Source organism: Opisthocomus hoazin, chromosome 2, assembly GCF_030867145.1.
Source record: "Opisthocomus hoazin isolate bOpiHoa1 chromosome 2, bOpiHoa1.hap1, whole genome shotgun sequence".
NCBI lineage: Eukaryota > Metazoa > Chordata > Aves > Opisthocomiformes > Opisthocomidae > Opisthocomus > Opisthocomus hoazin.
This window is the reverse complement of record NC_134415.1, coordinates 56,088,757-56,115,682: the sequence shown is the minus strand read 5'-3', so window position 1 is coordinate 56,115,682 and position 26,926 is coordinate 56,088,757. Positions and strand designations below refer to the sequence as shown.

Sequence of the window (26,926 nt, the reverse complement as noted above, 5' to 3'; positions counted from 1 at the left end):
TTATTCTTGATAGTCAATCACACTGATATGGATTTCACTTTTGATGAAAACCAGTGTACATCTGATGAAACACAGAATATTTTCACAGTTCAGAATTTACCGAATCCCCCAGAGTAATGCCTAGCACTCATCTCTACTAGAAGGAAATGGCTTCCGTGGCACATTCATGACATCTTGTTTGCCTTTGTTATATGCCTCATGAAGGAAATCAGGGTTGTGAAGTTCTTTCTGTTCCTTACTCCTGCAAAGAAAGATAAAGGAAATCTTTTGGATGTTACACATCTGAAAAAGTTGTGGGATATTTTCCCCCTAATCACAGTCTGGATCATACTCAGACGTAATGTCAGGGCACTTCAAACTGCCCGGTGGCTCAGCCGAGGAAAAACTGGTTGGCTTCCCAAAACTTTGATGGCTAGGGAAGTGGTGTGTATATGCCATAGCTTCCTGATAGTATTGCTAAAACCCCTAAACAGTAATGCCTCCTAGGCAAAAGAGGGCTTTTGCGGCATCAGAGTTCTTAAGCTACTTCCATCTCGGAAGTTAATATAATTCCGTCTGTTGTGGGTCTGCGCTGGGCTTTACGGGGTCAGCACCGTGTCGCTGCTGGACTGTCAGCGTGTGCCTGGCAGCAGGAGGAGGAACGGGACCACAGCAAGGGTCCTGGCACTTGTAACGCCACATCGGCACAAAGCTCTGCAAGGCGGCAGTTATCAGATGCATCACTCCTCTGGAAACCAAATAATTCATCTGTATAAATTATACTTCTGAAGTACTTCGAGCATGGCTCAATGTGCTTCTACTCAGCTTGGTGAATTTGGCAAGTTTTAAAACTTTTTGAAAGTCATTTTAAAAACCTGGTAGGACGTGCATAGCCGAGTTGGACCGAGTGTTGTGAGATGGCAGAGGGGGAGAAAGCTGCAAAGGCTGGCTGCTGCTTCATGGAGGCAACTGGCTTTCTTTCACATACCAGGAGCTTGTGGCTTGCCAGGTGTTTTAGAAGAAAACCTGAAATGAGGTTTCAACTCAAAAGAGCTGGTAGTTTAACGAAGTAATTTCTGAACAGCGAGTGGGCAACAGGACAGAACAAGCTAAAGGGGATCTTAGCATACTGTCTGGATAGTCTTGTGAGCTTTGTCTGGATACTTTTCTGATGTTTTCCTTTACCATTCTGCCATTCATATGTGGTATTTGGAATGGGCATTTAATTGAACTTTTTTTAGAGAGTTGGTTGTTTAGGAATGAGGATTTCGTTAATAAAATGGCAGCAAGCAGAGACTGGCTGTTGATGGCGAGTTGAACCCCTTTCATCAGCTGGCTGGTGATGGGTAATATTGGCTTAAAACCACTGTTGCTCTTTAAAATGGATCTTTTCATAGGTGTGTCGCTGCACAAAATGGTCTGTCTTCTTAAGCAAAGCTTGCGGTTCTGTGTCACTCTGGGAGCAAAAATCAGAAGACAACTGGGAACTTTCCATGACAAAACCTTGAGGAGTAAACATACATATTCGTTGCGTTTTTCTCTGTGGGATACAACAGACAAATGTTGATAGTCTGGCAAATACGAATTCTATGTGAGGTATCACTGTTAGGGAGCAAAAACTATTGTTGCTTCTAATTTCACTGTGCCTCCCTGTCCCTTGTGCGCGTTTCTTCTGGAGGTCTTCAGCCCGTTTTCCCACCTCTCTACTCTTTGACATTCAGGCAGTCAGCGAGGGAGTAAAGTTCTGTCTCCATTGGAAAGCAATTTGCCTGTGTTGCCGGCTGTGAATGAAATTGGCTGAGATTGTGGAACCCTGGGCAATTTAGCTCACAGCCAGGACAACGGGGAAGGGGCAGCATCATGCTTTCACCAAAGATGATGTTCCAGTTGTCTCGCAGATATTGAGTTCCTCTTAGCTTTTACATGCGTTTATTAGGTGCCCTGTAATACCTGGCATTTCTTAATATACAGAATCACAGAATCACAGAATGGTAGGGGTTGGAAGGGACCTCTGTGGGTCATCTAGTCCAACCCCCCTGCCGAAGCAGGGTCACCTACCGCAGGCTGCACAGGATCTTGTCCAGGCGGGTCTTGAATATCTCCAGAGAAGGAGACTCCACAACCCCTCTGGGCAGCCTGTTCCAGTGCTCCGTCACCTTCAGAGTGAAGAAGTTCTTCCTCATGTTCAGATGGAACTTCCTGTGCTTCAGTTTGTGCCCATTGCCCCTTGTCCTGTCGCTGGGCACCACTGAAAAGAGTCTGGCCCCATCCTCTTGACACCCACCGTTGAGATATTTATAAACATTTATTAGGTCGCCTCGCAGCCTTCTCTTCTTCAGGCTGAACAAGCCCAGCTCCCTCAGCCTCTCCTCATAGGAGAGATGCTCCAGTCCCCTCGTCATCCTGGTAGCCCTCCGCTGGACTCTCTCCAGTAGCTCTTCATCTTTCTTGAAGTGGGGAGCCCAGAACTGGACAGAGTACTCCAGACGGGGCCTCCCTAGGGCAGTGTAGAGGGGAAGGAGAACCCCCCTCGACCTGCTGGCCACACTCCTCCTAATGCACCCCAGGATGCCATTGGCCTTCTTGGCAGCAAGGGCTTGTCTAAAGACAGCAGAATCTCCTTTTCTAAAGCAGAGATTGTGTACTCAAGCTTATTGCTATTTAGTTTACCAGGAGGGAGCAAATTTGGATGTTTGGTTGTTATCGGAAGAACGTCACGAAGAGAACTCCATAATTCGCAGCTGGTGAAACCGTTGAACCAGGGACTTGCATTTGCAGTGTAGCCCCACTCTGCCTAACCTTCCCGTGGCTTTTCACAGGCACAACTCCTAGGGCAGATTAGCCCAGCCAGCCTGCAGCTGACTCCTGCAGAAAAAAAGCCTAAAAGGGAGAGAGTTTTCAGTCCCCAAATGTGAAAGGTGACACCATCAGATAGTTTATTACCACCAGCTGGTTTGGTGTTTGCTTGCTCAGTGTATACTGTATTTCTGAAACAGGTAACCTGTGAGTCGGAAAAGTCTGCAATAAACAACTGCATAGCTGTTTCGACTCAAATGAAATGGGAAAAGAGTAAAAGATACTTCGTCTAAAGCAGTAGCAAGCTGAAGCTATTGTTATGAATTCTACCTCTAGCTTCAATAATTTTTATAAATGTTGAGAGATATAAAAGCAAGTTTTCATGCTTAAATACTCTAGATGTTCACAAGATAATTTTAAAAAAGCCTCTTCATATAATAATATGGAGGATCCTATTTAAAGGATAAAAAATTATGTATTAGAAAGGAAATTTGAATGTAGCTCTAGTTTCTTTGAAGTTTGTCTCAAACATAAGTGTTTTATTTCCCAAGAGTAAATAGAGGTTATTGAATTGCTGTTGTATTTTCCCATTTACAGTTTTCTCTCTGCAAGAAGAAACAAAAAAAGAAATGAACTGTGTTTTTCTTCCCAGGGAACATATTAAGAGGCTGAACTGAAAATCTCTTCTTCCCTCCTTTAATGCTTGTATTTTGAGAAATTTATTTTCAGGGAGTCAGGTACATAATCCCTGCTATTGTTCAGAAGTTTAATATATGTCCTCTTGTGAGTTGTGATAAAAATGGAGTCAAATGTCATAGAGGTTGCTAAGTTATAAGAAATACGTATTTCTTCTTTAATGGTTCAATAGACACCATGATTTGTAAGTTTAAATGAAATGTCTTTTTTCTTTGATGTGAAAAACCTAGTAACAGATAAGATGATTTTAAGCATGCAAGAAGAGGAAAAAGGGGAAATGTGCATTTCAGTTTTAATACAGAGACAAGAAAATGTAGACTATAAATAAAATAAATAACGAAGTAGAAGCTTCCTTCTTTCGTAGGCACTAACATGTATGTGTGGATGTTGGTGGGCTTCTAGAGCCTTTTAAAAATATTTATTTAGTTTATCTAGCTTCCCCAGAACTGCCTTTTTGAAACTCTTCAGAACATTGTGCGGGCCGTTCCTAAACACAGCGTTCACTACAGCTTTCACTGCAGAAGACTGAACTGCGCGGCTTCCTATAATATTGGGTTGCTTCGATCTGGTGAGATGAAAGGAGGAAAAAGTGTCTCAAATACATTTGTGGTCTAAGTAATAAGGCTATCCAGCATGAGTAATGTTTTACAAATTTACAAAGTCAAGCTTCAGCCAAGAATGTAAACACATTTACATAAACTTTATTGACAGTAGATCACTTTAATACATGTGTTCAAATGCCTGCAATTTCAATTTCCAAGCAGGTGAATTGATATTGGTAGGAAAGAAAAGAAATCTGAAAAAAAAAAAAGAGGCATTTTTTAAAATAGACAAGCCTTGGTAATTCTTGTAAATCTTTGGGCTCGTTTATAAAATTTAACTCAAATGATTTTTTTCCCTTTTATATCCAAGACTTCTTCAAGAGATCCCCCTGTAATTTGCAATTTTGTGTTAAGAAGATTTGCACATGCCCTTCTGGGGCCTCTCAGTAACTCCGTTACAGTCTCAATCTCAGCCTTTGAAGTTGTCAACTCATCCACCAGGGTTATTAGTTTTACATTTGTAAACTAGTAACCAGGTATGTTAGCTAAAATGAAGTTTTCTGACAATTTTATTATGGTGGCACCATGCAGCTGTTGTCCCTTTGATTTGACTTTGTTGTGGGAACATATTATTTTAGATATTTATGTAGCTGATTGTGGTGATGCATTGATTTTTTTTTTTTCCTCAATATTTCTAAGAAGTTGTCCCCTAGCCTGTGGTATGCTAGAATGTGTCTGTCCCTCTTTAAAATTAGTGTAAGTGAACTGATGCAGGTTTAGAAAGTCTGGATAAATTTCTTAACTGGAATGAACACAGATGCAGAGCCCGTCAAGACTGTTGTATTTGGATGGTACCAGAAGGGGTGGATGTACTTCTTCCTCTGACTGTTGCAGTTCTGAGGGGATTACAGTATTTAGTATGTGTGCATATGCTGCCATGTGGATCACAAGGCCACCTTGCAATAAATTGTGCTTTGCAATTATGTAATTTTCTGGAGTACGTGCTTGTTTCTGGGGCATTGGAAAGCATTTCCATTGGCTCTGAAAAGGTGCATTTTGATTTATCTTTTATTATTTTGACAGGCTAGATTTCTAAGCAGCTGCTAATAGGTAAGCTCTGAAAGAAGACAGAAGATATTTTTACCAATGATTCCTGAAACTTCTTAGGCACTAACTTAGAGTTCATCTGTAGCAGTTTAAGTCAATTTTGTTAAGATGCTTTAACTTAAAGGTGCCAGCAGTGGCATCATTCCCATTGCTAAGCATTAATGTTAGAAATTCTCATTCCTAATGCCAAGAGATTCATGGCTCATTACGATCTGGCTTAGTTTAGCAGCCTGTTGTTCTTGTGTTTCTGAGTATTTGTTCTAACTCAAAACAAATGGGAATGTTGGCAACCTAATGGAGACATATGTAGGAAGTAACCATTGGCAACCATGATTGCATGAGACAAGATTCTATAATTGGAGCATTTAAGTATTTGTCCTCACAAGCCAACGGAGGAGTCCTTTCCAGGTTGTTCAGTACAAGCCTTGGAACCTGATTCTTCTCTCGGGCTGTATTTTTGTAATTGGCACATCCGTTGTTTCAGATGGTGTTTATACAAATGAAAGTACGAGAAGAGTCATTCCCTGCAAAGGCAAATCCTGCTTTCTGCTGCATGCAGTGTGCTCCTTAGGCATCCGTAGGAACCCTGCGTGTTATGTTTGAAAATGAAGTCTGACTAAGTCTTATAAGGCTAGGTCTGGACACCCTGTCCTACGAGACGTTGGTGTGCTTATGAATGGTTACTTTCTTATTTTCGCAGTAGAAATATGTAGTGAAATATGACTTAAGGCATTTCGCTTTGAGTACAGGAAGGATAAAATTTTATCTTCCACAATTTAGTTTTGGCCATGTACATAAAGTCTTGTGTGACCAAGTTATTTCAGATCATATCTAGAGATAAAAGAGATTAAAAAAAATATATAAAATGTAAATTCATTGGCTTTTAACTTTTTAATGGAGTGAGGTGAATGAGACAGGAGAAGAGTTTATAGTGTGGTTGTTTCCCCTGTATAGATACAAAGGTACTGCAAGCGTAATGAGAGCAATTCCATTGAATTTATTGGAACATGTGCACTTATCCTAGAGACAAAATTAGGTTAATATGATCTGTGATTGTGTCAGAAGAACAAAGATGGTTTACAATCCCTTTTGCACTTCCATTTCCCAAGGGGGACAAGTCTGGAACATGTTCTAGTCTTGGCGTGGAAGAGATCAGCTGCATGAGGCTGGTTTATCTTGTCTATCAGTAACTGACCTTCGAGGTAATGGTGCAATGCCTGTTAATGGGAATACACTGCCTCTTTTGTGTTTCCTTCCTCACAGAAACTTTGTGGTCAGGAGATAGCCCACAAAAAGAATTCTCAAGGTTTCGTGTTAGGAGAACTTTACATCCTCTTTGCATCACAGGAGGAATGGGAATAGCAAGTTTGGTTTTGCAAACCCATTTAAAATGCAAAATGAAGTAAGTCTTTTCTGTTTCTATGTCAGGGTTCCCTGACATAAAAATTGCCCTCATCATAGATCCCACTGAAAAGTAGAGATACCTGAGCTAACCTGGAATGAATGAGGACATTTTCTGCAGGCTGTGTAGCTTTTGTGGCGCTGGAGTTTGAGCAAAATAAACTGGCTTGCAAGGAACTCTGTGCTACCATAGCTTGACTACTACTGCCGTCTGAGATAAGCAGCATAGTTAAGTGAAGACTGAGAAAAAGGAGATATTATTATTTGTAAAAGACATTCAGGAATTAGTACAAAGGAAGAAGAAGAATTATTGAAATTGAACCTACTTTAAGATCAAATGGATATTAATTGCTTCTGAATGAATTTAGAGTGTAAATTAGAACAAGGCTTCTGACATCAAAGGAATGCTGTCTGAATACTGACACGACCTTTTAAGTACAGTAGGGAGGACAAGGAACCTAAATTATTTCAAGATGGAGCTTGATAAATTAACATAGGTAGTGATCCCAGAGATGGAAATTAAAGTTTATGGTTATAGTATCATAGATCATGGGCTCAAAAAGACTTCAGAAAACATCCAGTCCATTTCCTTGCTCTAACGTAGTCTCAATTATATTTAAATCATTCCAGGTTTATCCAGCCTGATAATAAATATGATCTCATCTCAGTGATGAGACTCTACAGCCCTGTTATTCATCCATTCAATTACTTCACTATTCCTAACATTAAAAAGCTTTTCTAATCTCAGCTTAAGTTTTCCTAGCGCAATTTAAATTCATGTCGTCTTGCCCTCTCCGCAGCAGACTTGGAGAACAAATTAGTGTCCTGCCCCTTTATAGCCATCTCTCATATGCTTGGAAACTTCTATCCTTTTTCCCAGAATCACAGCGCTTGAGGTTGGAACATCTCAGTAACTTCATTTTGATGTTAATCCTTGGTTCTTTCAGTCTTTTATGTGAAAACTTGTCTTCTAGGTTTGTGAGTGTTCTGGTACACTCTGCTGGGTTCTCCAGGTGTTTCTCTTCCTTCTTCCCATTCCTCTTGATGATGGTCTACCAGTACTGAATACAACACTTGGACATAGTGCTGCTGCTTATTTATCCAAGTATTATTGTCATTTTTGCAGTATGGGATGTGGTTTACTTCCCGGTTGTCTAGCAAGGTCCTGCATCTGCATCGGGGTAATCCCCGGTATCAATACAGGCTGGGGGATGAAAGGATCGAGAGCAGCCCTGCTGAGAGGGACTTGGGGGTACTGATAGACGAAAGGCTGGACATGAGCCGGCAACGTGCGCTGGCAGCCCAGAGGGCCAACCGTGTCCGGGGATGCATCAAGAGAAGCGTGGCCAGCAGGTCGAGAGAGGTGATTCTGCCCCTCTACTCTGCTCTGGTGAGACCTCACCTGGAGTACTGCGTTCAGCTCTGGATCCCTCAGCACAAGAAGGACGTGGAACTGTTGGAGCGGGTCCAAAGGAGGGCTACAAAAACGATCCGACGGCTGGAGCACCTCTCCTGTGAGGACAGGCTGAGAGAGTTGGGCTTGTTCAGCCTGGAGAAGAGAAGGCTGCGGGGAGACCTGATTGCAGCCTTTCAGTACTTAAAGGGAGCCTATAGGAAAGATGGGGACAATCTTTTTAGTAGAGACAGCAGTGACAGGACGAGGGGTAATGGTTTTAAACTAAAACAGGGTAGGTTTAGGCTAGATATAAGGAAGAAATTCTTCACAATGAGGGTGGTGAAACACTGGAACGGATTGCCAGGAGAGGTAGTGGAGGCCCCATCCCTGGAAACGTTCAAGACCAGGTTGGACAGGGCTCTGAGCAACCTGATCTAGTTAGCGGTGTCCCTGCTCGCTGTGGGGGGGTTGGACTAGATGACCTCTAGGAGTCCCTTCCGACCCAAAACTTTCTATGATTCTGTTATTCTGTACGTTCCCAGCTGAGACAGGGTGTAGGATGTTAGAAATGCCCTTGATCTCTCCAGCTGTCCTTGTAAGATATTTTTGTGAGTTTCTTCTAATAAAGCTCTTATGCTTCTTGTAAGGGAATATTTGGGGTTGCTGTGGAAGGAGAAAATGGGCCATAAACAGAAAGCTTTGTGTATCCACCTAGACTAAAGCTCTCACGTGATTGACTTTAATTATACTCACATGGATCCTTCTTATCCTGTGTCCCTGGTGCATTTAAAGCCAGGACAATCTATGAGGCAGGCATAGCCTACAGGCCTTCCCAGAGTCAGAACCCACCAGAAGGTTATGAATGAGGAGGAGAGCTGTGCTTAGGCATTAACACAGTTGCTTCTTGTCTCCTAACCTAAAGAGTGCACCATGCCACCTGCAGTAAATGCAGATTGCTGGGTGAAAAGGGGACAACCAAGCCCTTTTGTGCCACCAAGCTGATGCTATGGACATCTCCTCTTAAGAAGAACCTGAGGGCACTGTTTGAACCCGAATCTCCTCCTAAGATGAACCCGAGAAGAACCCGAGGGCACTGTTCCACTGGAACTGCTGTGTAGCTGAATGTCTGGGTAACCTTATAATTCAGTTATTGGTTTGATATTATTCTTACCTGTTTTCATTTTAGCGCGTTGTCAGCTTGAGGTCAAATCTTAATGGCTTATTTGCTCTGCATATCAGCAAATGAGGTAGTCTGAGGCCACATTCATGCATAAATTCTTGAACATGGGATAAATAAGATACTATTAAGCATAACACGAAATTCAAGGACTTGAGAAACTTTGCATATTGCTAAGCTGACAAAGTGTTGTTCTAAAGTGATAGAAGCAGGTGTTTCTTTTTAGTTGCCAAGTCTGCTCCCATGTGAGAGGCTAAATAAGTAGTCCGAATTACATCTAAGAAGAAAACTTGCCAGAGCTTAATTACTTTACGTCACAGTGCCAAATAAGAAGAAGAAGAAAAAAACCACCTTGGAACTACATTGTAGTCTATTTAATTCTCCTCAGTTAAAGCCCTGAAGTAGAATTCTCAACTTCACAATAAACTGCACTCTTTCAGTGGTAAAGCAGAACAAATTTATAAGCAATGACTTGTGCTCCTTCTACATTTGGCTTTTAGGTAAAAGCAATTTTTTGTTGAAAAGTAGAAGTAGTTTTTACAAGGTCTGCAGCTGTGTCATTTCAGTAGGATATAGTTTTATCATTAATCAGCGCTTTTCTCTGATGACTTCTGCTAAGGTTATGGCCATTTAATCCATCTTTATTGATAAGAGTGATCTTATTAAGCCTGGCTATTAGATCTTGGTGTTCTGTGAGTTAGACAGTAGTATCATCAAGCCTTGCTCTCCTGCTCCATCCTGTAGTGCTTGTCTGCATGCTGGGCAATTGAGTGCATCAGACTGTGTTCAGTCAATCCTGCTTAAGTCGAGCCTCCCATCACAAAGCCTCCGTCAGCTTGTCTTCTGCAAGGAGACTTTCGCAGTAAGCCAGCAGAAGAAGGGACTAAGACCACAGCCATCTACCCACATGGCCTGTGCAACATGCAATGAAATGTCAGTGTCATAACCCCTCAGTTCTACATTATTTTTTCACTGGGAAGGAGGCATTTTGCTGAGATATCTCTCTGTCCTTTGTTTGAAGAGAATGTAAAGAAACCAAAATTCTTGTACAAGACCAAACCAGGGAGTATTCTGTTTTGATTTCTGCCTATGTTGTCAGTATTTTGGAGGTAGATGCAAGAATAAAAAAATGATTACAAAAGAAAATCTGACATTTTTCTCATCTCTTAGTTTTTGCTATATAGTTGGAACTATATAGAAGTTGAGATTTTTTACCCCTTTTATATAGATAGGGCCAGTTGATTTGCCCCTCCCATATATTTTATCTTTAAGCAGTCATCCAATTCCCTCTTAAAAATGCTAAATTCTTAGTCTGCCCTCATTTGAAAGTATTTTCACAAGGAATAGCTGGCATCTCCTGTATTTTGAATGTTTTCATTTTTCTATATCTTTTTTGATGCAATAAAATAGTTAATAGAAGTTCATAATTGGAGCGTATGGAATGGGATCATTGATTTTTAGAAGGTTACTATAAATTTTCTGTTATTTTCTGTTCATGTCTATGTACAGGCTAATATTACCCCTTTGACCTCTTTATAAAGCAACAGTTTCACAAAGCATCATTGCAAGCATACTGTTTCCCTTTCTAATTGATTATAGTTAACTTAAAACCCAGTGATGTGTGTGAGTGACTGAGATTATTTTTTCCAAGACGTATTAGTGAGATGCATTCATCAACTGTGAATTTCATCTTCTCCTTTGCTGCATATTCATTTAGTTTTATTTGATACCACTTGTGGTTGTAACAAACTCTGAAATGATTTTGTTTTGGGCACATTTTACTCTCTCCTTGAGCAGGTTCGTCTCCTGTGAGAGATCTTAACTTGCAACAGAATTCCATGTTGAATATAGGTCAGCAGTGTCATGCTGTAAAAAGACAACTGGGGAACTATAAATAGGGATATTGCCTTTGAGGCACAAGAAGTAACTCATCTTCAGTTCTGCTCAGAAATGGTGAGACCTCTTTTCAGTACTGGACATAACATTTTAAGAAAGATGCTGACCAGCTGGAGAGTCCAAAAGCAAACAAGAATCGTCAAATGCTTTGAATATATGACAAGCAAGTGTGTGTGTGTGTGTGTGAGAAGAATACAGGGCTGTGTATGTGTGTGTTAGTAATTATCAGATAAGTAAATGGATTTTGTAGAGTGGAAGGAATAATCTGTGTCCTTTGTGGAGACAAGAAGTCACTGTGATCTGTGACTCTGTTATTCATGTTGAACATCAGGAAAACATTTCTGAAGAAAACAATAGTTATCAGTGTGCTTTCTACTTATCAAGCAAATTTTGAACGTGTCCAGATCTTCCACTGGAGAGCAGAATTTGGGCACTTGAAAACCTTTGTCTGTTTGTAAATGCATTTCAGGATGCTAGATAGCAATCTAAGTAACATTTCTAGATTGCTTTGACAAAGGTGCAGGAACCTCATCTGACTTCTAGCAAGTGCTCTTAGTATTTTCACTGTCACAGGTTCAGGAGAAAAGAGCAAGGAAGGCCCAGAAGAGGCATGCATGTACCTAAGGAAAAGCTGCTATGTGTTACTAAAAGGGTGCCAATGGTAAAAGAAGGAGCACACACAAGATGATAGTTCTGGGTCATCATAATCCAATGGTATGACGATTTAAAGTGATGTGCCTTGTCACAAGGCAGAGGGTAGAGAAAAGATGAAAGAGCATCTCCGCTACAGCTGGTAGGATTTCCTATATTCTCATTTTGAATGTGCCCAAAGCAATGCTTTTGGAAATCTCTTTTGTGTCAAATGAGAGAGAGGGAAAGAGAGGTAGGAATTTTTTTGCTGCTATTCCTCTGTCTCCCTGTATTCCTTATCAGACATTTGGTCCTTGAACTAGTTTAAATTTGGTTAAAAGTAGAAAGTTTCAATGCAAGTTTTTGGTTCAGACATATCATCATGTTCCATTAAAAATCCACCTTATAAAAAAACTTCTGAACCAGTTCCTACTCCAGTGCCACCAGGGGAGGAAATAGGAATGCACTGTAACTGGAAGCAGTCTCCAGTAGTTAGAGTGCTGCAAAAACATCTCTACTGAGTTGTGCTTTAGGCCTACGTGCCCCTTGGGCTGCTTGCTTGTGGTGGTGTCAGGGTAACAGCACTATATCAGGACAAAAACCACTCTGTATGCATACAGGCATCACAAAATGCTGGGGGTAAATGGAGTGAATTATATATGTCGCTCTTCTAGGAATGAAAAATAAGTTTTGCTGCTAGTTACGTGTAGCTGTAGTTGCATGCTACACCTTTAGTAAATGGCCTAAGGGGAGGATACAGCCTATTTAACCATTATTTTGTTTGTTGTTTCAGCTAAACTGATCTTTTTATATGTATGTGTTAGTGCTCCTCTTGCTGTCATCAGATGCCTACTGGGATCCAAGGAAGTCTAGTGCAGACAAATGACTGAATTGCAAGCTTTGCCATCAGGCTACATGTTGACCTGGCGCTGAAGGATGAATCCATTACTTTTAAGTTAAAATAATACACTGGACCTTGGTCAAAGATATTACTGATATAAACAAATGGCATGGTTGATGGATCAGTCTGTTTCCAACAACCAATGAAAAATACCTTAGTATCTTTCCTTAGTTTGGCAAAGTCCTTTCTTGATTAAAGCTGGCAACTATAGGGATAAAAGAACATCTGAAATATTGTACCTGATAGGTCTTTTGGTGAAACATATTCCCCAAAGGCTTGAATCATACCCTTTTCTGTAAGAACTGTGACTCCTTAGGAGGGTTGACTGACTTTAGGAGAGATTGTAGGATGCCTGCTTCTAGTACACCAGTGATTGAACAGATCTGGAAACAGTAACTAAGTCATCCCCATTTACAGCTCAGCATTTTAAGGAAATTCAAGTTTGGTGCCTGTTTGCCTTAAACCACTGTCAACAAAAGTAACACAGGAGCTGCTTAAGAAGCAGCGTAGACATCTGTGTCACGGATGGAGGAGGAGTTGACAGCCCAATGCGGTAGTCGGGTATCATAGAATCATTGAATGCTTTAGGTTGGAAGAGGCCTTTAAAGGCCATCTAGTCCAACTCACCTGCAGTGAGCAGAGACATCTTCCACTAGATCAGGTTGCTCAAAGCCCCGTCCAACCTGGCCTCAAATGTTTCCAGGGATGGGGCATTTATCGCCTCTCTGGGCAATCTGTGCCAGTGCCACACCAAACATCTTCCCCTCGGGCAGGTCACCCTCGCTGTGAATGAGCTCCCTACATCTGCAGTTGCTGGGTTGGTTTTGTACTGTCTGTGGAGGTCTAAGATTGAAAGGTATGGTGCGTCGCTCTTTGAGAACATTTCCTCTAGCCTGAAAATTACAATCTGCAGCATTTAAAAAAAAGTGTCAGAATGCTGATCTTTCATTGCCTCAGACTCATTTACCTCGTAAGGATGGGAAGACTATGCATTGATTAAACGGAATGCATTTGTTGTTTCAGATGCATTCATTGTGAATTGTTATAATTTAATCTAGGCTGTGCAGGGTCCTGGAGGGAAGCGACCAAGTGCAATATATATCTGCATCATTAAAAATAATTTAAGTGTGATGACAGCTGGAAAACAACCATACAAGTGATTTCAGGGTGTTCCATATTTATTCCCTGGTAATTATAAATCGTTGTTGGTTTTGTCAGTTTAGAAGTCAAAAGGCACGTTTTTAACACATCAGCCTTCAGTCTGGGCTCCGTAAATCAAGCAAATTGAGCAGACACCTGCCTAATATTTAGTCCTTGTTACCACAAATTCAAGCTTCTCCCATTCATTCGTTTAATCCCCAAAAGTCTGCTTGAAGTAGGTAAATATTATTCCGTATTACTGATGGAGAACTGAAGTGTAGGGCAGGTTGAAAGTAACTTTACAGAAAATAGCGTTAAAGCAAGGGCTTTTAGATAATCTACAAGTCTTAATCTCTGAAGTTAGCTGAATATTTTTGATGTTACTCTAGGTGATTTCTTCATTGATAAACTGTGACTGAATTGACCCTGTCTTCTGGGAGCAAGCATGGTTTGTTATCCTTGGTAACGCAGGGAGTTAACAGGTACAATGAAAAAGTGCTGGTTTTCTATTAAAAGTAGAATTTTGTTAAAACACCATGCTGTTGTGATATTTGGGGAATATGACAGGGGTTAATGGCTGAAAAGATTATAGGTTTATCGATGATACATAGTCTCTAAATGTTTTTTGAACTGTACGTAGGGATCACTTAATATGCTGCTGGAAAGCAACCATTAGCTGGAAAGCGGCAGTTGTTGGAGAGCTCAGAGCAGTGTTACATGACAGCTGAGGGGCGAAAGTAAAAGAGGTCTTTCCCTTGCCAGATACTCTTGTGGCTAAAACCTGGTTACCTACTGAAGTACAGTGGCAACTTAAAGCAGAAAGGCCACACTGGAAAAGGAAAACTAAAAGGCATATTATTAAGGAAAGAGATGTAAAAAATGAAATTATCACTTTCTTGCTTTGTCTAATATGTATGTTTCCATAGGGCTATTGAAAATCTATATATAAAATACAGCTGCTAAACTCTTAATCAGTTTCTCTACTTGCATGTGCACTGACCCTTTCATTCTTTCCTTTTCATGTAAGACAAAGTTGAGGTATGAACCAGATAAAGCCAAAAGGAAATAGAGGTAATATGCCATAGGATTTTCCCAGGATTTTTACATAAATTGGCCTATGGGACAGCTCTGCAGTACTGTTTTCTGCGTGGACTCTTTTCCTGGTAAAAGAACAGTTAAGCCCTGTCCAGCAAGACTAAGAGTTTACAGTCCTTTGGAGGTGGGTGAATAAGGGACTTGAAGACAAAGGCCAAGGCTGCATCTTGATCCTCTCAAAGGCTAAACTCTAGGACCTGATCAGAAAAATAATTCACAAGAATTGGCTGTCCTAAATACGTTGTTTTGGTCATTCACTGAATGCTACCACTAGTTTGGTTAATTATAGGGAAAGACAGGGATAAAAACTTGGTAAACCCATCAGATTCTTTGGTAAATGCAATTGTTATTGTGAAATACAGGAGGTCTCGTCATGGACAAGACCTTTTAGGCTACGAAAACAGAATAAACATGTGGTGTATATCCCAGTGGTCTTTCACATAGCGCAGCTGTGATGTTTGCCCACTAAATAATCATTGGGGAAAATGTCATGAAGCACTGATTTGTCTGTAAGCAAGAGTACTACCCAGAATTTTATGTATCTCAGGAACTCTTTAGTCACTCCTGATTCAATCAAATGCTAGAAAACACACTTTTGCTCTCCTGTCAAGGTAACTTATTCTATTAGATATTTCCAAAAAAATCAAGAGAATTACAGATGCATGAGTGTCCAGGAGAGCCTTTGAAGGAAGGACTAATGGTCTTATTTTTGAAAGAATATCTTCATATTGTCACAAGGTATTAGTGATATTGCAATTTTTTTTTCCTGGATGTGGAGTTTTGTGGGCATTGCTCATCTCCAGCCACTCGTCAGTGTCTGTTAGGGCACTTTAACTTACATTCGCCACCTTGAGATGCTCTGATTGTTGCGGCGGATCCCTGTGGCAGAAGTCTGACAGCAGCCACTCTTTCAGGTTAGGATGGGGTTTGCTGTGGATCTGGCACGTGGGAAGTGGGGCAGTGAAGCAGTTGTTGCAGTGGGCCGTCGCTAATCCCTCTGGTCAGTGGGACTGCCCTGGCTGGTTATGCTGAATGTTGGGCAATTTTGTGAAGCTTCCTTCCTGTGGGGCTGTGCCTTGAGCATAATGGTAATACACAATTGTTGTGCTTTATTGTATTTCCTTCAAGTTGCCATGGAGTCCACTGGATAATATTTCTTAATAAATGAACTGAATTTAACTTGTAGCTTAAGAAATCCAGAGACTGTGTATTAGAACTTCTTTATTTCCATGTCTTCTCTTGTTGAGAAAGGTAGTGTTCAGGAGTGTGCAAAAAGTGGCAAAGGAAAGGACTTCAAGGTGTAAATCTTTATTTCTGAAATTTTGGGTTAAAGCTTACTTGCCGCTTAGGAACAAATGCATTTGCTATTAGCAGTGGGAAATACTCTAACCAGATACTAGACCAGAACATGGGTGTGAAACAACAACTAAGTCAAATCTCTTTAAACAATCTCACTGTTGAAACGTGGTTGAAATGTTTATTTGCTATGTAATATATTTGTCTAAATTGGACTCCGTTGCCGTATACTGAGGTCGAGCGCGTTGTCTCAGTGAAACAGGGGCTGTTAAGGCCAAAGGCCATGTTTTTGTGGCTGGTATGAAGCTCACCGTGGATACAGTTAAAATACAGGATAGTAATAAGTGCTTCCTGGATTTGGATTTTTCTTTCTGACAATCCTTCAGGAGTAACATAGCAGGATTTAATCATTATCAATTACAGGTCTTAATTAAATGCTAGTAAGCACTTATTATGGTGATCGTGGAATGGAAATAGCTGCCTAAAGATTTAAGGGCTGTTTATAGGAGTAACAGCTGCTGAATAAACATAAAACTTTTCTTATTTGTCTCTGAGATTGAAATTGGAAAAAACCGTAAGAAATGCATGGCAGACATTTCAGTTTTGAGGATCTTGCTTTTGTTGTACATTGGCTTCACTTTTTTGCAGCTAATAATATTTTCAAAGCTCTGTGTTCAACTGCAGGGATATTTTGTGTAGTTTGTGGATTGCATGTTCAAAATAGAAGCGTATGCAAACAAAAAAAATGATCACTAATAATTTGTGCGTGTAAATAATCCATTGAAGATACCATCAGTTTAACTGCATGTGCAGATTAAAAATCATCATTTGAAAACAAGCTGCTTAATATTCAGTTTATATTTATGTCAAAATCTGTGGAGACATACAATAATTTTATGATAGTTAACAATAGGAAAACTGTAGAAGTCTTGAGCTTTGATTTAGATAAGTACTGAAAATACGGATGTTTATCCATCCTACACAACTCTTCCATTTTCTTGCAAAATTTCTAGTTCTTCAGGCCTTGAGGGAAGCTAGAAATGTATTGTAATTCTGCATTTGGTTCCCACTAGACTCCACACGAACAGAGAAAATTGAGAAGAAAATTACTCTTTCATTTTCGAGTTTCCTCACAAAAGGGTAGTCTAAGTTTGGGGGTTTTTTTAGGTCTGCTTTCCTCATTACTGTGGTAGCTATGAAGCTGGAAGAGTTTTATGCGTTTGGCTTATTACTAAAGTAATTCAGATCTGGATCATGTGAATCTTTTAGGTCTCTTTTTTTTTGGTGCAAATTGCATGAATCTTCAGAGTTTTCTTCTTCTAATCTGTGATGTTAGTAAGTCTCCACTGCAAGCTTAATGATGGATGCCTTGCAGACCTGTGCTACTAATTATGCTCTGAATTTTTTCTCAGGCCATCTGGCTCTTTGTGGTAGGGTAGGAACTTGATCCCCGGCACCAAACATTACCAACTCAACTGTAATGAAATAAGCTGACTACTGCATGACACAAAAAGGCCTCACTTAGCAGTGATTGTGTGATGATGCTAAGCAGGTTTGGAGCTGGAATGCGACTGAGCTTGACAGTTTCTTTGTTAAAATATTTTAATCAATCCCACTGCAATGTTTTCTCAATGCTAGAATTCTGCCAAACATCTGGCTGGGAAGTTGCCCTCGGCAGCTGGAGCACGTGACTGTCAAGCTGAAGCACGAGCTGGGTGTTACAGCTGTGATGAACTTCCAGACCGAATGGGACATTGTTCAGAATTCCTGGGGCTGCAACCGCTACCCAGAACCCATGAGCCCCGAAATCCTCATGAGACTGTATAAAGAGGAAGGTCTGGCTTATGTCTGGATGCCAACCCCAGACATGAGCACTGAAGGTAATGCTCAGGCCACTGTTGCAGCTAAATTAGTAGTAACAAACCCTTTGAGTTACTGAACTGTCACTTTCATGACTGGGGTTTTTTTCTGTGTAAATTTTGTGTAAAAGTATAGCTAATGCGCAAGGAGTAGTTTTTGTGCGTGTGTTGTCTCTAACAAATTACTCATATTTTCTTGTAGGCGGAGAGGCCATTGAAAGTACTTTGTGTCTGGCGGTATATGGGTATTTGAGTTTAAAGCCATCCAACATTGATATCTGCTTGACTGGTTTTGCTTTCAGCTTGAATTCAGCCATATAATGAAAATATGCTGTGTAGGTGGAAGACTGTGGGCTTGCACAGCAGGACAGCTTGCCATCCTTGCTGGTTAAAAATGGAGAGACAATACTGTATGTCTGTCTCTGCTATTCCCTTCCTCCAACAAATAATTTTTCTTTAACTATAGTATCCCAGTCTGATACTGAGATAAATGATCTTGGTAATTTAGATAATTATTTGTAATTAATTTAGGATACCCATAGCATCTCATGTTGTAACATAAATTATTATTTTTAATTCCTCTGTTGGAATGCTCCAAAATCTTATTTCCAACCAGTAGGTTAGAAAATGTGCACGTTTTTGAGTGAGTGCTTTTTCACCAGGAGAGTGCTTTCAACAGTGTGAAATACTGCTGCCACAAGTAGGGAATTGTCATATCAGTAATAGGACATCAGGGAAGACAGGAGACCTTAAAACGGGGATTTGAAAGGGCTTTATGTCAGTGCTCATCTGTGCCATGAGGAGAAGTTAGGCTCTGATGTTTGCAGCTTCAGTTCCCGGGGTAGCAGGGAGAAAGACATCAGAAAATATGGTATAGTCATCCCTTTGGGAGTGAGAAAGACTGTTCTGTGTTGCTTAACCATATGCTTAGTACACAATAAAATCAGAACAGCATGAAGTTGTACAGGAGAATACTCTAGTTCTGTAACTCCCTCACTTCTTGACATAATGGCCCTCATTACAGTATTTTGGAAAGCAGCAGTAGATAGGTACCTTCACAAACCTCTGGTACTAAAAAATATTGCACTTTTGGCTTGCTAACTTTAATGCTATAGAAGATGTACTGTTTGATGTACTTTGCTGCCTTATCTCAGTCCCTGTGAAAATGAATACGCCACACATGTCCAGTGTTGATCAGAATGTGTATTTAGAGAAGACATGGGGCATTTTAAAGATTTTGTGTGATCCGAATCTGTGTTGCCAGAAGAAACAAAGTTTAGGGTAGAAAGTCATTTGACAAAAAAAAAAAAAAAAAAAAAGGAAAAGTCTAAAATGTGTCAGGTTTGCCATTGTGATTCATAGTGCATCATGCTGCACGGTCATAATCTCAACCATGAACCCAGCTTTCTCAAATGGAAACGAACATGCCTTGTTTTTAACCTTAGGAAGAATACAGATGTTGCCACAAGCTGTCTGCCTCTTGCACGGGCTGCTGGAGAATGGACACACTGTCTACGTTCATTGCAATGCTGGCGTTGGCAGGTCTACAGCTGCTGTCTGTGGCTGGCTGAAGTACGTGATGGGATGGAGCCTGAGGAAAGTGCAGTACTTCTTGGCTTCCCGGAGACCAGCTGTCTACATTGACGAGGAAGCTCTGAATCGTGCTGAAGATGATTTCTACCAGAAATTTGGACGTCTTCGTTCCTCATGCAAAGTACAAGAGTAGAAAAGCAGAAGAGGAAAAGGAAGGTGAAAAGGAATCCTTACATTTGAACCCCGAGGACTTAGAAGTCAGGAGTCAGACACCTGCCTCTCCTCATCAGATTATAAGCTCGTCGTAAAAGTCGTGAGAGTTTTGTTAAAAAGTGCCTTTGAGGATTTTTGGTTTGCTTTCTTTAAGCTGATATGATTGATGTTGTCAAGCCTTTTACTGCAAGTATGACACCTAGAAACTCTGCAAATGGAAACTTAGGATTTTCTTTTAGCTACTTGCCTACAGGAACTGAAGTTTTAGGGTAGACACTGAATAAGACGTGATGTGAAATAGTTAGAGATGGCAATATTTCAGTGGCAAGGAAGAGAGGGCATTCTCAGAAAAGCAGGTGCAAAGGTTGACTGGATTAAGGTTCAGGTTAATACGGAGCTGATCATTGTCAAAGCTGCTCAGTTATTTTAGGTGGAGTGTACGTTATTGAAGTGTTTTCTAGTAATTTTGTAGAAAAATAGCATTAATGAGAAAGACCAGAAGGAAACTGATTTTTCAACTCAGTTTCTTAAACAAAAAGCTTAATATCTAATGCATTGAACTAAAATATGCTTTCTTTGCCTATCTAGTTAATATTAAATATTATGAGTTACAGCTATATTCTTTTATGACATTGGGCTTATGCTGGGATGTGTCATGAAGAGAGGAAACCGCTCCAGTTGCTGCAGGCTTACTCTGTTGCAGGGAAGGACTACTATTTATTACATTATCCTAGGCTGTAAGAGCTCTAAGTCAAAGATAGATTTTGCTCTTCTGGTCCATACAGTGCTGTACAGTGGGCTTCCTAGGTGCCGAGTCAATCTAAGTAGTAACCACTGGGCTAAAACATGACATATAGGAACTCCATGACAAGGCTCTGCTTATGACTGATGCCACAGCCTAGGTTGTTGACCTAGATGAATTTCTTCACAGTAGCAGAAGTCTCTACTTCTTGCAGAAGCAGTGTGTGGATGTTCACAGATGCTAGATTTAGCTAAGTGAAGCAAATACATTCCTGTATAGGAGCAAAGAGCAACTCTGAGGAGGGTTTCTCAGGGTCTTAGTAGGCTAACGTTGGCTTTGTGGATGATCCCAAATGTTTTCCAGTACTGCTTGGTCCCTTAGCTAAACTAAGCAGTGGCACCAACAGCTTCCAGTCCTGCTCAGGTAAAACCAATTTGCTGTAGGTGAAGTCCAAGAGAGAAGGGAGGGAAAGCATTTCCTAAGGAACAGAGGATTAAGGATGCATAAACATTAAGAAACCTAGTTCCTATAGGTTTATTCTTCAGTGACATTTCATTTTTTCCAGCCAACTTGTTCCTCTAAAGACACAGTCACTGCTAGAGTAGTTTAGCTGATATATATTGATGATCTGAATGCTTAATGGAGAAACTATTAGATATGAAGTGTTTATGGAGAATGTCCAGGACAATAAAATACGTTTTATTTATCCTATACATCAATCATCTTCAAAAGGAAAAATGTTTATTTAAGTTACTCTATATGGGTGGTTTTGATCATGACTGAATCTGAATTTTTGCTTTGAAATAACACTGCCTGTTTAGAAGATGGATAAGTTCTCTATTTAATAAAAACATAATGACAGTTCCAGCAGCCGATTTTGTCGTATGTCTTTGGCTCCCAATTTCATGAGTAGCAGAAAGGGTCATGACTGATATTTCTATATAGAGGTGGGACCAGCCACTTTAACAGTAACAACCCATCTCTTGTCTGCTATGCTGTGTCAGTTTTGATGGGCTGTTGAGGAGGAAATCTCAAAAAACAGCACAGCAAAGATACATGGGTGATACGGCACCTCTGGTACCTCCAAAAACAAAAAAAGGGGTTGCTTCTCCTCACCCGATGTGGAGAGCAGAGGCAGCGTGTCAGTGCTGCTGTCTAGCTGTTGGGCTCCTGCAAATGTGCAAAGCTACAGCTGACCACCTGGGAGTTACCTTGTTTTGACCGAGTTTAAAGTAAAAATCATGAGATTATGCTACTGTGCACCTCTCAAAATCAAGTGCTGAGAGGCAGAAGAAGTGGAGAGTAGAACTCGCTTAACTTTTACATTTCTGTTGAGATATATTTGAAACCACAAGCTAAGATTTCCAAGCATCCCGGACAGACAATCCTTTCCATCCGATGCAACGTGCAATGTAAGTTGGGACAAGTACATGTGGGTTTAGTGCTTGTTTCACAGCTAACTGTATTTCTCTTTTAGGACTCTTCGGACTGAACAGTGCTTAACATGGCACAAACAGGTAAGTCAATGACTAAGTAAGTATAGCCATGCTGTATTAGCTGTTTCTTAATTCTGACCTTATTGTCAATAGAAGCAGACTGGTGCTTCATTTGTAGGGCAGGAATTCAAGTGATACAGAAGCCATAGATTCAAGGAAGCCCTAGCAAGGGTTTGTTGATTCACTGCTTTTTGTCATTTCAGTTTACTTGCCTGCTGAACTGCTGGAGGGCTTTTTGCAAGGGCATGTAGGAGTAGGACGGGGGTAATGGCTTTAACATGAAAGAGGGTAGGTTTAGACTAGATATAAGAAATAAATTCTTCCCTATGAGGGTGGTGAGGCCCTGGAACAGGTTGACAGAGAAGTTGTGGCTGCCCCCTCCCTGGCAGTGTTGAAGGTCAGGTTGGATGGGGCTTTGAGCACCCTGCTCTGGTGGAAGGTGTCCCTCCCCATGGCAGGGGGATTGGAGCGAGATGATCTTTAAGGTCCTTTCCAACCCAAACCATTCTATGATTCTGTGACTATATTGTATACAGATTGCCTTAGCCAATCAACTACATGAAAAAAACTTGCCAACATCATGTTAACAAAGAATGCGAAGAGATCCTATGGCTTGCAGTCCCTTTGTACCTATTTGTAGCATACTTTTTCCCCTCATGGCCTTCCCACTTTTCCTGCCGGCCTTCCTCACTGAAGTCCACCCTGTTGAGTAACATTCATTCAGAGCCCTGTCTGTTGAATGCAACTAGGAATTTAAATGCTAAAGAGAACATTGCAAGAGGCTACAGCAACAGAAAAAGCAATCATATAAAAATATTCCATTTCTGCAACTGTATAATTACATGATAAATCTGCATCTAGAGATCATCTATTAGAATTCAAATTTGTAATATGTTTTTATGCTGATTGGATCATTAGCTGTTTCCACAGACTAGCCTCTTTAGTAATTTGGATGAAAGGATGAAGACAGTCTGTTGTTCATATACTTGTATGTTTCCTGGCTACTTTAGTCATAAAAGTGCTACAAAATTTAGAGAAGAACAACTCCTATAGAATGAATTAGAAACAGATGAACAGTAACAGTTATTTTAAAGTGAGCCCAAGAAGCCAAACTAGTACATGTACAATAACGAGAGCCTGGTAGAAATATTTTGATAACTCATGACTGAAAAGCATCAGCTGGAGAAAGTGGCTTTCTGCTGGTATGAGCATCAGTATGCCCTGGCCTGTTACAACAGGTTTTTACATCTGTTAAATGAAAGAATAAAGTAGATCTTGCTACATGAAATGAAAACATTTATAACTCCAGATAGTTAGAGTATCTTGATGTCTTTGTTAGGCCAAACAATAGTATAAATTCTTTCCCGGGGCTATATAGATGTAGGAGTTACGCAATCGTAGCTGTACCCATGATTTTGTAGCAAACACAGCCCCTTGGATGGGTCAGGCTTTGAGTGGTATACATTCATGAATATTTTTCCTTTTGACATCAGAAAAATACTAATGAGAATCTTCTGCATGACATTTTTAGCTAGGCAGTGCAGCCTGATGAAAGGACACTGGGCTGGCTGGCATGAGTGTTTAATACCTTCTTTTCTCCCTTACTCCTTACTTGTTATTTCACACTTTGAACTTTGGTCTCCTTGGCACTTGGCTGTTCTAGGTGCTTAGGTTGTAAGTTCTCGGTCTTCCCTTTCTGTTTGTACAGCACCAAGCATGGTGAAGCTCTGGATGTGGCCAGGACTGCAGGTTTTATACCAGGTTGTACTCCAGAGTAGTTGGAAATTCTTACAACTGGCAACTGAGCTGTGTGTGCTGCACAAAAACGTGCAAAACAGTGTCTCTGCTCTGGGGTGGAAGTAAAATTTGAGACTGCCAGGCAGGCCCTCTTGGGCAATGATAAAGGAAAAATATAGGCTGTAGGTTGTGCAGGAGAGGGTAATAAAATCCCTACAGGAATGCAAGAAGTCAGACTTACTCCGTTACCTACGATGTCCTTTTTAAGTTCTAATTTCTAAAACCCACTGACTTTACTGGTCTGTAATTGAGAAAAATAATTTTGATATGAAGTAGTCAAAGACATTTGCCATAACTGTATTACCCTGTTGCTTCTTTTATTCATCACTAAATTGCAGTGAGAGGTTTCAAACCAATGATAAAGTTAAAAAAAAATATTCTTTAAAATAATACGCTGGGACTGTGCAACAGGAAACTATGGAGAAATATTTAGAAGCATAATAACTACTGCAAAAGCACATATTTGGAAAGCAAGCCCTACCTTCTTGAAGGATAATGAACATCAGGCTGCCCTTAGGTAAAATGGAATTGGATTAATGTAGCAGAGGACAGGATATAGATGACTGTCTCCAGCTCTAACTGTTTACATTCTCAGTGGTAAATCAACACCTCTGCAGTTATTGCCTTAAAAGTATTCTGCTGGGAACAAATGTGTTTTATTTTCTGCATGTATATAGCTTAAAGGGAAAGGGGCTGCTCTGAGGGAGCAGACTTTGGAACAGTGGAAGTGTAAAGGAATTAATCCTTTTTCTGTTGCTCAGCGACACAACAACATCACCACCACCAAGACCAAACCATATGACTTCATATTTTATCTTCTTCCTAAATTAACAGAGTAAAGCATTTTTTTTCAAGGGCAATGACTTTAACATGTATTAGCATTATTGCATAGTTGTGATACAAGCAATCAAAATACATGTAGTCGGTCCTTCAGTTATACTAACAGTGAACCTACAGGATGTTCATTCTTAATTATACATATTTTCCTCTTCCTCCACCCTTTCACCTCAAGATGCCTCATTCCAGTCTTGACTAGTTTATAAATGGGTTTGTGACTAAAAATTGCCATATTTGCAAAGATAAGTAATTAAACCTTTTTTACATATCAAGGTTTTTCTGGACATAAGGAAATAAGAACTGTTATGCCCTGTAAAACAAGGACGGTGACACTGTGAACCTCGGCTCTATACAATTCAGCCTTTTTGTGCTTAAACATGTTGTATTTGGGAGATTGAATGTATAAAGATTGCAGGGTAGTGTCTCTGATTTGATAATTACTTCAATGCTGGTGTTGTTTTATTTACATCAAGGAAGATAGAAGGCCTGGTTATTTATGATCTGGTAAAATAATAAATGATATCTCATTCTTGATTTAGATGATGTGAGGAAAAAGCATAAAACAGCTGCCAAGATAATTCTAATCCTGTGCCAGTTTCTATGGTCTTTACTTAATGTCATTATAACAAAATTTGTTTTGTGGTAATGCAGTTTCAGCAGGGAAATAATTAACAGTCAGACCATCATCAAAGGGCAGCAGCCATGTTTAAGTTGGGCACTCAGCCCAGAGTCACTGCAGCAAATCAAAGGCTGAAAATGAATCCAGTCTTCAAAAATTCAATAAAATACATAAACAAGGAGGTTAAGAAATGAATATAAAGATTGTATTTGGAGAAAGGAAAAAATATATAATGTGTAATCCTAGCTAATGTCAAAGGGAAAAATATTTTGGGCTGGGATAGCAAACACCAAAATTCATTTGAAAATAGAATCAATATGTTATCTATAAGTATAGCTGGTATTTAAAGTTCAGTAACCAGTTATAGGGATACTACCAAACTATTTAGTCTTACAATATTTAGCTCTATAAAGAAAGAAGGGTGGAATGGTAAGCTCTCAAGAACACAGGCCAGTTTTATACCTTCTCTTGGGCAACTAACTTATGGAGTGTGCTACAGCAAGTGAAGGTTTATGAGCATGAAAGTGTTTGCTGATGCATTGTGGTTTGGCAGTCAGATAAATGCCTTGCATAGAAATGTGTTGTTCAGAAGTAGGACCGATAAAGCTGTGCTTTGGAAGAACTAATGGGAAGGGCACTTCTTAAAATAGGCTTAAATGATAGCTCCAGATGGAAGTCTAAACAAGTTTATGTCTTGATGGAGTCTTTCTGTCCACATGTGTCTTGCTAAAACAGGAAACCCTTTTAGAGGTCTTCTGTCCCACAGCACCTGTGCTTAAAGCCAAAGCACCAGAATGGGTAATTGTAATTGTGAGTAGCAGTGAGGCCAACCCCAGTTAGTTAACTGTTAAATGGCATCAATCAGACCATCGCCAAGTTTGGCAGAGCTTGCCAAATTCAGAGTAAGGCTGCTGTGTGGATGCCTGAGGAATATCTGGAATGAGGGAGCTAAAACTCACCTTGCAGAACCAAGCGGGAGACCTGGACGGGCTAGAGAGTTGGGCGGAGAGGAACCTGATGAAGTCCAACAAGGACAAGTGCAGAGTCCTGCACCCGGGGAGGAACAACCCCATGCACCAGTACAGGCTCGGGGCTGACTGGCTGGGAAGCAGCTCTGCAGAGAGAGACCTGGGAGTGCTGGTGGACAATGAGTTAACCATGAGCCAGCAGTGTGCCCTGGCTGCCAAGAAGGTCAATGGGATCCTGGGATGCATTAAGAAGAGTGTGGCCAGCAGGTCGAGGGAGGTTCTCCTCCCTCTCTACTCTGCCTTAGTGAGGCCCCATCTGGAGTACTCTGTCCAGTTCTGGGCTCCCCACTTCAAGAAAGATGAGGAGCTACTGGAGAGAGTCCAGCGGAGGGCTACCAGGATGATGAGGGCACTGGAGCATCTCTCCTGTGAGGAAGGGCTGAGGGAGCTGGGCTTGTTTAGCCTGAAGAAGAGAAGGCTGAGAGGGGACCTTATAAGTGCTTATAAATATCTTAAGGGTGGGTGTCAGGAGGATGGGGCCAGACTGTCTTCAGTGGTGCCCAGCAACAGGACAAGGTGCAACAGGCACAGTCTGAAGCAGAGGAAGTTCCCTCTGAACATGAGGAAGAACTTCTTCACTTTGAGGGTGATGGAGCACTGGAACAGGCTGCCCAGGGAAGTTGTGGATTCTCCTTCTCTGGAGATATTCAAAACCTGCCTGGACATGGTCCTGTGCAGCCTGCTCTAGGTTGGCAGGGGGGTTGGATTAGAAGATCTCCAGAGGTCCCTTCCAACCCCTGCCATTCTGCG

General features: G+C 40.7%; 1 protein-coding gene across 3 annotated transcripts in view; it reads left to right on the top strand.

Annotated features, from left to right (window-relative positions):
* Positions 1 to 21,266, top strand: part of EPM2A (EPM2A glucan phosphatase, laforin) — a 42,584-nt gene extending 21,318 nt beyond the window's left edge. For all 3 annotated transcript variants that reach the window (XM_075413730.1, XM_075413731.1, XM_075413732.1), the window contains 2 exons: positions 17,691 to 17,932; positions 19,357 to 21,266. In XM_075413730.1, coding sequence (XP_075269845.1) covers positions 17,691 to 17,932; positions 19,357 to 19,637 — 523 coding nt within the window. In that variant the 3' untranslated portion in view covers positions 19,638 to 21,266. The remainder of the gene's footprint in view (positions 1 to 17,690; positions 17,933 to 19,356) is intronic.
* Positions 21,267 to 26,926: the final 5,660 nt, after the last annotated feature.